At 42.2% G+C, this 12,620-nt stretch overlaps 1 protein-coding gene across 2 annotated transcripts in view; it reads left to right on the forward strand.

Annotated features, from left to right (window-relative positions):
* The first annotated feature begins 5,187 nt into the window (after positions 1-5,187).
* The window catches only part of DNAJC19 (DnaJ heat shock protein family (Hsp40) member C19), a 29,924-nt gene continuing 22,491 nt past the window's right edge, over positions 5,188-12,620 (forward strand). The window contains exon 1 of one of the 2 annotated variants that reach the window (XM_029588359.1): positions 5,188-5,339. In XM_029588359.1, the coding sequence (XP_029444219.1) occupies positions 5,337-5,339 (3 nt within the window). In that variant the 5' untranslated portion in view covers positions 5,188-5,336. The remainder of the gene's footprint in view (positions 5,340-12,620) is intronic. The other variant, XM_029588360.1, reaches the window with a different exon arrangement.

The raw sequence follows: 12,620 nt of genomic DNA on the forward strand, positions 1-12,620 counted from the left end.
AAGTCATTATTAATAAATCGTATTACAACAAGATAATCTTATTATTTGTATGTGTTGTTTTACTTTGTATTATTTGGAATCTGATATTATGTGTTATTTAAGGCTGTATGTAACAGGTACTTGAAGTTTCAATATTTCATGGTCTGAAGCCCCGCCCCTCCCCCTCCTAATGTATAGTACTTATGAGGCATCTTTAAGAACTCCCATATATTGATTCTCAGGAACATAATGATTAGATTCCCCACCTACTCATATCCTCTTCAGCAAACCCACCCCATCCTCCAAGTGTTAGGCTAAACTCAGATTCTTCCATGCTCCTTCCATCCCATCCCTCTTGAAATGGAATGAGGTTCACTCCTTTGAACTTGCCCAGTCATCCCCTATCAAAATTCATATTCAAAAGGGGCAGTGCAATGTCTTGGTCTCTGATCTCCCACTCAAACTTCACACTTCTCCAGTCCCATAGCATGTAGGCTTCTCCTGGCAACCCCACCTAATGGACCTCTTCAGGCACTCTTCATTTTGGAATCACCACAGACTTCTCCTGGCCTTATTTGCCCAATGGGAGGAAGAACTTCTCCCCTGCCCCTCTTTGGATGCCATCGTAGTGTCACCACAGAAGCTGCTTCTGCCTGACCTGCTCCTGCTGCCCTGCCACTCCCTTGGTTCAGAGCCTGGCTGTGCTGATAAAAATGAGCTGGTCGATATATTGTATTTGGATTTTCAGAGGCATTTGACCATGTCCCCCATGAGAGACTCCTCAGGAAATTACAAAGTCATGGGATAGGAGGCAGGGTCCTATTGTGGATTGATAACTGATTAAAAATCCAGAAACAGAAGGAAGGACTAAATGGTCAGTTTTCCAAATGGAGAAAGGTTATTAGTGAAGTACCAAAGGGATCGGTATTGGGACCTGTGCTTTTTAATATATTCATAAATGATCTGAAAAAGGGAACAATGAGTGAGGTGATAAAATGTGCAGATGACACAAAATTATTCAAATTTGTTATAACAGCAGTAGATTGCGAGAAATATAGAAGGACCTTGCGAGACTAGAAGTCTGGGCAACTGAATGGCAGTTAAAATTTAATGTGGAAAAGTGTAAAGTGATGCGCATAGAGAAAAATAATCCCAACTACAGTACAGGTACATGATGCTAATTCTGTTTCGTGAGTCACCACCCAGGAAAAGGACCTTGGACTCCTTGTGGACAATACATTGAAATCCTCTGCTTGGTGCATGGCGGAAGTCAAAATAAACAAATAGAATATTAGGACTGATCCAAAAAAGAATGGAGAATAAAATATCGGCGCCATTGGTCGGTTGCTCCTACCATGTGAAAGGGGCCGACCAATGGCACCGGTAGCCCCTGTGACATAGTAAGGGCAAAGGCTATCAGCGCCATTTTGAATACTGGCAGCCGATGACCCGAGTGCAGGAGATTGACCAGGGACTTAGGGGGGGGGGACTCCTGACCCCCCCAAGATTTGCCAAAAGTCCCTGGTGGTCCAGTGGGGGTCCCGGGAGCAATCTCCTGCACTCGGGTCCTCGGCTGCCAGTATTCAAAATGGCGCCAATAGCCTTTGCCCTTACTATGTCACAGGGGCTATCGGTGCCATTTTGACTATCAGCAGCCCCACAACCTGAGTGCATGAGATCACTCCCGGAACTCTGCTGGACCACCAGGTACTTTTGGCAAGTCTTGGGGGGGTCAGGAGGGTGGGGGCTGTAGATAAATAACTTTAAAGGGTTGGGATGGGGTTTTTTGGGGGGAATGAATGCATTTTTGACATATGAACGGATCGGGGGCCCCCGAGAATGGATGCAACAGATTTGGGCCCCCTACGAATCCGAATCCCGAATGGGATGAATCCATCCCTGCTGCACATCCCTAATAAGTGGTGGGAAAAGAGTTGAAGGTTCATATAAAAGTCATGGGGGAGGAGGGTGGTGAGGAGCTGGTTTTGGGTTGCATATGAGGACATATGCTTATATGCTTAACTTGAGTTAAGAGTACAAGTTATGCTTCTAAATGTACACATAAAACAAGTTAGGAGCATACATTGGCTCATTAAAATTGTGCACATCAAAACACACATCATGTTGGGGGTGTGCTGGCAAGTAAAAGCTGGAAAGGAGAGAGACTGCTAGAGAAGAGAAAATGTGTTTAAGATAGACCCCAACAGGCAGTGGCATAGCCACGGGTGGGCCATGGCCCATCCACTTTAGGCTCAGGCCTGCTCAACCAGGGCTGTCTGATACCGGAGCTGCAAGGCCGTCACAGGATCTCATCCCCGCGATGGCAAAGAGGAAGGCTGGAGCAGTAAGGCCGTCGCAGGATCCCATCCCCACAACAGCAGAAGTAGGAGTTTGGCTATGCCTAATGAAAAGGCCCTGTTGGGGGGGGGGGGGTGAGAATGGGAGCCTGAGTGTGTGTGTGTGGGGGGGGGGGAGGGTGAGAATGGGAGCCTGGGTGTGTATGTGTGTGAATTAGAATGGGAGCCTGGGTGCATGTTTGTGTGGGTGAGAATGGGAGCCTGTGTATGTGTGTGGATTAGAATGGGAGCTTAGCTGTATGTGTGGATTAGAATGAGAACCTGGGAGGGGGGGTGTAGGTAAGAATTGGAGCCTGGGAATGTGTGGGTGAGAATGGGAGTCTGTATGTGTGTGTCTGTGTGTGTGTATTAGAATGGGAGCTTGGGTGTGTGTGTGGAATAGAATGGGAGCTTGGGGATGTGTGTGGGCGGGTAAGAATGGGAGCCTGGGCATGTGTGTGTGAGTGAGACTGGGAGCCTGAATGTGCATCTGTCTGAGTAAGAATGGGAGCCTGGGTGTGCGTCTGTGTGTATGAGAATGGGAGCTGGGGGAGTGACAGTGAGAGCTTGTGTTTGTGGTACAGCATATGAGAGTGAGAGGTTGTTCTTCTGGTAGAGCATGTGAGAGTGAGAGCTTGTGTGTGTGTGTGTGTAAAAAATGTGAAAGTGAGAGCTTGGGGGGAGAGCATATGAGTGAAAGCTTGTGTGTGTGAGAGATTCTGTGAGAGAAAGCATGAGCCTGTGTGTGTGTGTGTGTGAGAGAGAGAGAGAGAGGGAGGAAGGGAAGACACAGTAGGAACAAATAGAATGAGAAGAGAGACCCTAAAAAGGAATTAGGAAATGACTAACAAGGGAAAAGTGGGAAAAAAGAGACTGGGACCAACTGATTAGAAAAATACAAAGATCAAACAAGAAAGGAAAATATATATATTTTTTCAGATTTTAGCAATTGGAATATGCCATCTTTGGGAATGTGCATTTCTTATATTTTTGTATTTTGCTCTTTCTTCAGTATTCCATTATTCAGAGTCTAGTTTATCAGGCTTTCTTATTTTGGTTTTGTCTGCATGTTTCTGTTTCTAATTTAAGTTAAGATAACCTTTGTATCTGATTCTCACCCCCCTTAGCGTATTCTGCCACCTTTAACCCCTATGACACCCCCTTATAGCTCATGACCCACCCTTCTCTCCTACCCTCTATATGCCCTCCTTTGTATTTTCCCTCACCCTCTTTCTCTCTTTTCCACCTTCCTCACCTCCGTTATATTGTTTTCCCCGACCCACCATTTGAATCTTTGAATTACTCAGCTCCACTCTGCTGTTTTTACGCCTTCTAACGACAACATGTTATAGTTTAAAGTTATTGTATTGCTAGTATCTTGACTCCTCCATCATAATTGTTCTCCTTAAGGATATCTTTATTAATATAGTTGTCTAAGTAACCTTTTATACTCCCTGTTCTCATTTACATATATATCCCTTGTATTTTATTGCATAGATCTATTTATTTCACTTATATCTACTGTATATTTGTTTTCACATGTGGTCTACTGTTCTTTGTTTTCCACATTTGTCTACTGTTCTTTGTAAGGGGCTTTGCCCATAAGTTATTAGTTGTATGTAAACCGATACGATGTGCAAACGGCTATCGGTATATAAGAAATCTCAAATAAATAAATAAATAAATAATTTGTAGTCTCTTATTTCTATATTAGATAAGGGTTGGCTTGTTTTGCCTGTGTGTGTGTGACTGAAGTGCGGTATTTCTGCTAGCATGTAGTTTCTCTGCAGTAGACCAGCTTGTTCTGTTATTCCAGTAGGTGATGTATTAATGTTCTAGGGTCTGGTGTGGTATTTGCATTGCTGCTTTTCATAAGGTTACTGTTATTTGAGTCCTGAGAGTCAGTGCTGTGACTGTATGGTATGGCAAGGTTCTAGATGTCTCTTTTTTTGTAGGAATTTGTGTTACTTCACAAAATGTTTAGAATGGGGGATATTTTATGCTGAGATGACACCAGAATTTGAATATTTTTTTCATGTTGGTTGTAATGTGAATTGTCCTAGCTCTGCTCTGAACTAGTTCTGATGATTAATGTAGTTATGATGATTAATTGTAGTTATGATGATTTCTAGCTTTCTGCAAAGAGGATTCATGAAAGAATACATTGATTTTTGTTTTATTACATGAGTTTGTTTTTTTTGCTTTTTACATGATATACTTGAGCATTTATAAACTGCAATAAATGGAATTTTTAATGCTGGTGTTTTGATGCATAATGGCAGTTGCAAACTACTTGTAACGCCATTGTAGGGTGCAATATCAATTATTATTGTATTGAATTGTATTATTATTGTATTGTATTGTATCAATAAGAATACAACTGGTAGGTCTCAGACTTGCGTGCTTACAGCCCACTCATGTTAACCTTGTGCCCACCTAAAAAAAATCACTTCTGGCTACACCACTGCCAACACGATAAAGAGGGCAAAAAGAAGTTTTGCACAAACTCCCTCTCCCCCCAGGTACTTTTTGTTTGGCAAACTATCTGTGTTTAATTTTGATAATACAAAACAATTTTACTTCACAACAAATGAAATCCGACCTTTAAAACCAATAAAGCTTCTGATAAAAGAGACTTGTAATTCTTCTCAATGCGATATATCATTTGAATACTTAAGGCTAAACCTGCCCCAGAAGTTACATTAAAGCTTTCCCTCCACCCCTATCCTACGTGAACGAAAGGAAAAGACTAGCAGATCCTCCCTGGTTACATCATAGAAGACAGAAAGAAGGACCAATGGCAGAAAGCAGGACCTCCTTCCACCAATGGGCGAGGAGCTGCCGTGAGGCCAAGCCCGTACGGCAGGTTGTCTTTCGGATGGGCGGAGCGTCGGGGCAGTGATGCTGTCGCTGACGGTGACCTCGGCGCGCCGTGCGTTTCTAGCGTGCAGGGGAGCTCGTGCTGGTGCGTGATGCAGGCCGGGCTCCGGCAGGGCGCAGGGTAGTCGCTCCGCCTGCAGGATGGTGAGTGCCGGAGCCCAGTGTGCTGGGATGGGAGGCGCTGGCAGCGGGAAGGGGGGTTTGATGGAAGCGCCCTCTGGGTATGTGACAGGGAGCGCGACATGTGGAGAGGCGGTAGCCAGCGACTCTCCCGGAAGATTTGGGCCGTAAAGGACGTTAGCCTCGCATTCCAAGGGCCCGAACTTTTAAGCTTTTTCTCTGTAGACGCAGTGTGGAAGAAAAGCCTTACTAAATCAGGTTCTAAACCAGAACGATTTGCTCTTTCTGCTCTGTTAATGTGAAAGTTTCATGCAGCGTAAATTTCACATTGGGTTAGGCAGATCTTCCCTCTTGCTCATAATTCTAATCGAGCCAATCGTATTGGTAACCTTTTGATCTGAATCTAATTGTATAAGGTATTTAAAAGTTCTGTCAACAGCACATAATGTACCAGAGGGAAAAACTGCTTTCGAGCTAGTGCACATTTAGGCCAATGTAGAGGCACAATGCTAAAACCCTTAAGACACATATGATTCATTAGAGGAAAGGTTTTCAACCTTGCCCCAATGTCAGTCTTAGCACAAATTTTTAATGCCCGCTATGAGGAATAAAGGGGGCATCCAGCAGAAGGAAAAGTCAGACTCCGGGCCGATGCAGTACAGTGCGCTCAGCAGTTGGACGTGGATTCTATAGGCGCTAACTAATCCCTTTATTGTTGCGATATTAAATAGGAGGAAAAACAAAACTAAATAAAGTTTAAAAAAAACAACACTGGGAGTCGGGTGCAGGAAACGGACGCTCAATTGACAAGTGTCCATTTCCTAAACCTGTGGCACTTAGGTAAACCAACACCAATAAACTCGGCATCGGTTTTTCTAACCAGCAGATGGCCGATGCCAATCGGGTTCTCATTAGCAAGGAGGCGCTAGGGGCGACCCTAGCGCCTCCTTGCTAACGCGACCCCCTAATTTAAATATTGCATGGTGCCCCAAGGGGGGCGACTGTAGGCATGATAAAAAAAAGCGGGCGCTGACTGTTCAGCGCCCGCTTTCTGCGCATATTTATTGCATCGGCCCCTCAGACAGCAAGTCATTCTCACTCTTGGAACATTTAGTAGGTTGCCTCCAGGGGACCTAATCCTAACAATAGCACCCTAGTGTAGTGAATAGATTCCCAAAGTTTTGTTTTGCTTTTTTTCTGCCAGGAAACTCTTTAGCATCTTATAGGTTTCCTATATCCCTTCCATGTATTGTGGGGTCGATCAGACCACCTGTTATGGTGGCAGCAGCTTAAGAAGTGGCATGCTGGAGCAGACCATTATTCCAAGCCCAGCATCCTGTCTCTGACAGTGTCCTTTCCGAGTGGCCTTGGAAGTACCTGTCAAATCCCAATATAAAAGTATATTTTGTAATGGTTTCCCCAAGAATTAAGAAGTGGAGAAACCAAAATCTATCTGGCTAATTATTTATGGACATTTCCTTCAGTAATTTGTTCAAGCATTTTTTAATTTGTTATACTACTAGACTTAACAATATGTTTCTGGCAACAAATTCTATGGTTTAATTATATGCATTGACTTAAAATATTTTGTTTAAATCTTGTACCTATTAGTCTCCTTGTACTATTTGATTGTGTAAATAGCTGTTCCCTATTAACCTGTTCCTTACCACGCACAGTTCTATAAACTTCTGTCATCTGTCCTCTTAGTCTCTTCTCCAAGCTGAAGCCTCTCATCATAATAGAGCTGATCCAACCCCAGAATCATTTTTGATGCCTTTCTCTTAACATTTTCTAGTTGAAGATATTATATTCCCAGTTTAATTTTTAGATCCTTTCCAAATAATCCCTAAAATTCTATTTGCTTTTTTGGCTGCCATCACACATTAAGCAGAAAATTTCAATGTGTTGTCCACAATGATCCTAATGATGTTTTCTGGGGGGGAATGGAACCCAGCGTCATGCATATATGGTCATTTTTCTTAAAGGAGGGAAGTGAATAGTGGAGTGTCACAAGGATCAGCTCTTGAATTAGTATTAACATATAAATGCTCCAGAAAAAGAAACAAGTGAGGTGAACAGATTTTCAAGTAACACAAAATTATTCAAAGACATTTAAAACATGAGCTGATTGCGAGGAACTGCAGAAGGACATTGCAAGATTGGGGAACTGGGCAACTAAATGGCAGATGAAAGTTAATGTGGACAAATGCAAAGTGATGCACATAGGGAAGGTAGAGAGAAGGGCTACCAAAATGATAAGGGGAATGGAACAGCTCCCCTATAAGGAAAGACTAAAGAGGTTAGGACTTTTCAGCTTGGAGAAGAGATGGCCGAGGGGGGATGTGATAGAGGTGTTTAAAATCATGAGAGGTCTAGAATGGATAGATGTGAATCAGTTATTTACGCTTTTGGATAATAGAAAGACTAGGGGGCACTCCATGAAGTTAGCATGTAGCACATTTAAAACTAATTGGAGAAAGTTCTTTTTCACTCAACGCACAATTAAACTCTGGAATTTGTTGCCAGAGGATGTGGTTAGTGCAGTTAGTGTAGCTGGGTTTAAAAAAGGATTGGAGAAGTTCTTGGAGAAGTCCATTACCTACTATTAATTAAGTTGACTTAGATAATAACCACCGCTATTGCTAGCAGCGGTAACATGGCATAGACTTAGTTTTTGGGTACTTGCCAGGTTCTTATGGCCTGGATTGGCTACTGTTGGAAACAGGATGCTGGGCTTGATGGACCCTTGGTCTGACCCAGTATGGCATGTTCTTATGTTCTTAATCCTTTAGACATCTTCTGCTTTCCTTTCTTTTAACCAGTTAGTAATCCATGCCTCTTCTTCCATGACTTTTGTAATTTTCTAAGGAGGGTCTTGTGCAATTTTATCAAATGCTTTTGAAAATCCAGCTGCATAATATCAGCTGGCTCACTGTCAACCATATGTTTGTTTACATATTCAAATAACTCAATAGGCATGACTTCCCTTTGCTAAAACCATAGCATCTTAGTAGGTTTCCTGTATCCCTTCCATGTTTTCTTAGGTCCATCAGACCACCTGTTAATGGTGGCAGCAGCATAAGAAGTGGTAGCCTGGTGCAGACTATTTCACATTGGGCTAAGCAGATCTTTCCTCTTGCTCATAGTTCTAATCGAGTCAAATAAAATAATTGTATTCAACCCAGAGAACTAAAAGAATTAGAAAATGAAATTGCAGCTATTTAGCCTATCTTTTTGATCTAAAACATCCCTCATTTTAACAGTGGTTTTGCTTCAGAAGACAATTGATTAGTTGCTCTTGAGACTCCTCAGAATACTAAAAAGTCATGGGATAAAAGGTGATTTTCTATTGTGGATTGACTACGGGTTAAAAGATAGGAAGCAACAGGTAGGACTAAATAGTTTTCTTATTGGAGAAAGATAAATACAGGTGTGCCTCAGGGGTCTGTACTGGGACCTATGTTATTTGCATTGATCATTAATGATGTGGAAAAGGGAGCAACGAGTGACCTGATCAGAGTTGCAGATGATAAAATAATATGGGCCGGATTTTCAAAAGGTTACACACGTAAATCCAGAGGATTTACATTTGTAATCGGCCGTACACGTGTTGGGCCTATTTTCAAAAGGCCGGCAACATGTGTAAAGCCCCGGGACGTGTGTAAGTCCCAGGGCTTTACAAAAGGGGCGGTCCAGGGGCGGACTGGTCCAGGGGCAGAGGCCTCTGCCTGACCGTTGGGCTGGGGATTGTGCGTCAGCAGTCTGCCGGCGCACGCAACTTCATCAAAGGTAGGGGGGGAAGGGCGAGGAAGGGAAGGTGTGGGGGGGGGATGGGTAAGGAAGGGAAGGTGTGGGGGGGAGGGGTAAGGAAGTTCCCTCCCTGGGAGGGAACAGGGGAAGGCAGTGTGGCTCAGATAGGGCTCAGTGCGCGCAAGGTGCACAATTGTGCACCCCCTTGCTCACGCCGACCCCGGATTTTATAACATGCGCGCGCCTGCGCATGCATGTTATAAAATCGGGTGTACATGTGCTCGTGCGTTTGTTTTAAAATCCGGCCCTATGCAATTTATATTCCGCTTTTCACGCACTTCAAAGTGGATTACATTTAGGTACCAGAGGGCTTAGAAACAGACAGTGAGGAACTGCAGAAGGACCTTATGAGTTTGGGGAACTGAACATCAGATGAAATTGAATGTGGATAAGTGCAAAGTGATGCGCATAGGGAAAAATAATCCAAACCATAGGTACACAATGCTGGATTCCAAATTAGAAGTAACCACCCAGGAAAGGGATCTTGGAGTCACTGTAGATAATGTGTTGAAATACTCTTCAGTAAGGACTAAAGTTGAGAACATTTTAATACCTCTGGGTCTATGGATTAACCTCACCTTTAGTATTGTGTGCAGTTCTGATCATCCCATCTCAAGAACGATACAGCATAAATACAGCGGAATAAGAAAAGGTACAGAGAGAGGCAAAAAGTTGATTACAATGGATGATGTAACAAATCTTTTATGAAGAAACACTAAATAGGTTAGGACTGTTTAGCTTGGCAAGTGATGACTGAGAGGGAATATGATAGAGGTTAATAAAATCATGAGTAGTAAACATGCAAAGATGGAAGCAAAGAATTTATTTAACTTTTTATTTATTTATTTATTTAGTGATTTTTTTTATATACCGCGGCACGTATAGATATACATCACCTCGGTTTACAGTAAACAATTTTTGCAATGACTTATCTTCTCTGAGCTCCCCTGGTCATCTAGAGTTACAACTGACTCTCACAAGCTTCTTAATTTTAATGCACTTAAAAAAAATTTGTATTAGTGTTTGCTGCTGTAGCAAGCTTCTTCTCAAATTCTTTTTTGTCTGCCTTATTAAAGCTTTACATCTATCTTGCCAGTGCTCTTGCTCTTTCCTCATTTGCTTGCTTTCCATTTTTTAAAACATGCCTTTTTGGCTGTAATAGCCTCTCTTCACAGCATCTTTCAACCATGTTGACAGTTGTTTGGTCTTTCTTTTATCTTTTTTTAATGTGTGAAAAACATTTTATCTGGGCTTCCAAGATAGTATTTTTCAACAATATCCATGCCTTATGCAGATTTTTAACTCATGCAGTTGTCCCTTTTTTAGTTTTTCTTCTGACTTATTTTCTCATTTTATCAAAGATGAATGCCACTGCAGTAGTTTGTTTAATATTTTCCTTTATTTATTATTTTATTTTATTTATTTGTTGATTTTTATATACCGACATTCGTCAGAACATCATGCTGGTTTACATTGTAACAAAGTAACAAGAGAGAGAAATACAATAAACAGGGAAGGGGGAGCAGTAATGAAGGAGGAGAGAGGACAGCAGTAGGAAGGATAGGGAAAGAGAAATTTGATAGGAACATTTGAAGAAAATAAAATTACAGACCTGGCAGGAAGAGGACAACTAATTAGTCATTGATATCATGGTACAAAATACATAGAAATGACAGGGCATGCCTCATCAGGAAACCAAGGGATGTCAAATTTGTAGATGCCAAAAAGGCCTGCTTCTTGTTATATCAGATTTGATTACATTATGATCACTATTGCCAAGTGGCCCCTCTGGGTCCTGCAATCTACTGAGAACTAAGTCTAATGTAGTCCCCCCTTCTCATGGGTCCTGGGACCAGCTGCTCCAAGAAGCAGGCCTTTTTGGCATCTACAAATTTGACATCCCTTGGTTTCCTGATGAGGCATACATTAAATCAGTATTGAGGTAATTGAAATCCCCCATTATCATTAGCTAGTCTAATGTCGGTTAGCATTTCACAGAATCTTTCATCCCGATCAGGCACCGTTATACTCTTCCTTGCCTCTCAAGGAATTTCTGTCCGTAGAGATTAGAGATTGCCATTTGTTTCTTGCAGAACTTTTATCCTACTTTACTATATGCCATCTTTAACAAATAGTGCCACCCCATTCCCATTTCAGTCTGCCCTGTCATTTCTATGTATTTTGTACCATATCATCAGTGACTAATTAGTTGTCCTCTTTCTGCCAGGTCTGTGAGGTACCCATTATGTCTATTTCTTCATTTAGTGCCACACATTATAATTCTCTAGACTTAATTTTTAAATTTCTGGCATTTACACACAGACAAGTAAATTTGTTTTTTCATCCCTCCTCATGGGGATTAGGTTAGTTGTGAAGCATTCCTATTTGTCTGCTGTTTATTTAAATCCGCCTGAGCTACTCAGCTTTTATTGCCTCCTCTCTGTCTGGAAATTCTGAATTTCTTTTGGTTTTAATAGTGTTCTTTGAAGATACTTTGATCTGCACCATATGCTCCTGAGCAACTGGTGGCTTTCCCGAATAATGTAGCCCAAAAGCTGCTCTGTTTCATTTTTAATTACTAGTACCAGCAAATGGTTTCCACCTTAGTTATGGTGAAGTCCATCCTGTCAGAATAGGCTTCCCTTTCCCTAAAATGTTCCCCAGTTGCTAACAAATCTAAAGCCCTCCTCTCTGCACCATTATTTCAACCATGCATTGTGTCTCCAGAGCTTAGGCTACCTCAGGGATTCTGCTTGTGCAATTGGGAGCATTTCTGAAATGCTTCCTTGGAGATTCTGGATTTCAATCTCCTACCTAAAAGCCTAAATTCGGCCTCTCTCCTGCATGTTCCTGTGTTGTTGGTATCCACATGTACCATCACAGCTAACTCCCCCCAAGTACTCTCTGTAAAATTGTATCTTAATGGCACTGAACTCTACTACTTTTATATGAACTCCTTGTCATATCCCCCAACGCCCCTCCCCAAACCCATTTCTCTACACGCACAAAACCTAGGTATCACAATCGACAACCAACTATCATTAAAACCATTCATCAAATCCACTTTAAAAGACTGCTATTTCAAGCTCCATGTATTAAAGAAACTAAGACCCCCTCCTACACCTCGCTGATTTCCGCACTGTGCTCCAGTCCATCATATTCTCCAAAATTGATTATTGTAACTCCCTCTTCCTAGGCCTCTCTGCCTCCACCATCAAACCCCTATAACTCTTACAGAATGCTACAGCTCGTCCTTACCAACACACGCAAGAACGACCACATCACTCCTATACTGAGAGATCTCCATTGGCTACCTATTACCTCGAGAATTCAATACAAAAGCCTATCCCTTATACATAAGTTCCCTATTCAGCGAAAGTATGCAATGGCTACACGACTCACTCTGCTTCCATTCTTCCAGCAGACCTACGAGAACTGCCTACCAAGGAACACTCCACATCCCATCCCCTAAACTAACACATCTCTCCTCCACAA

This window comes from Rhinatrema bivittatum, chromosome 2 (assembly GCF_901001135.1).
Source record: "Rhinatrema bivittatum chromosome 2, aRhiBiv1.1, whole genome shotgun sequence".
NCBI lineage: Eukaryota > Metazoa > Chordata > Amphibia > Gymnophiona > Rhinatrematidae > Rhinatrema > Rhinatrema bivittatum.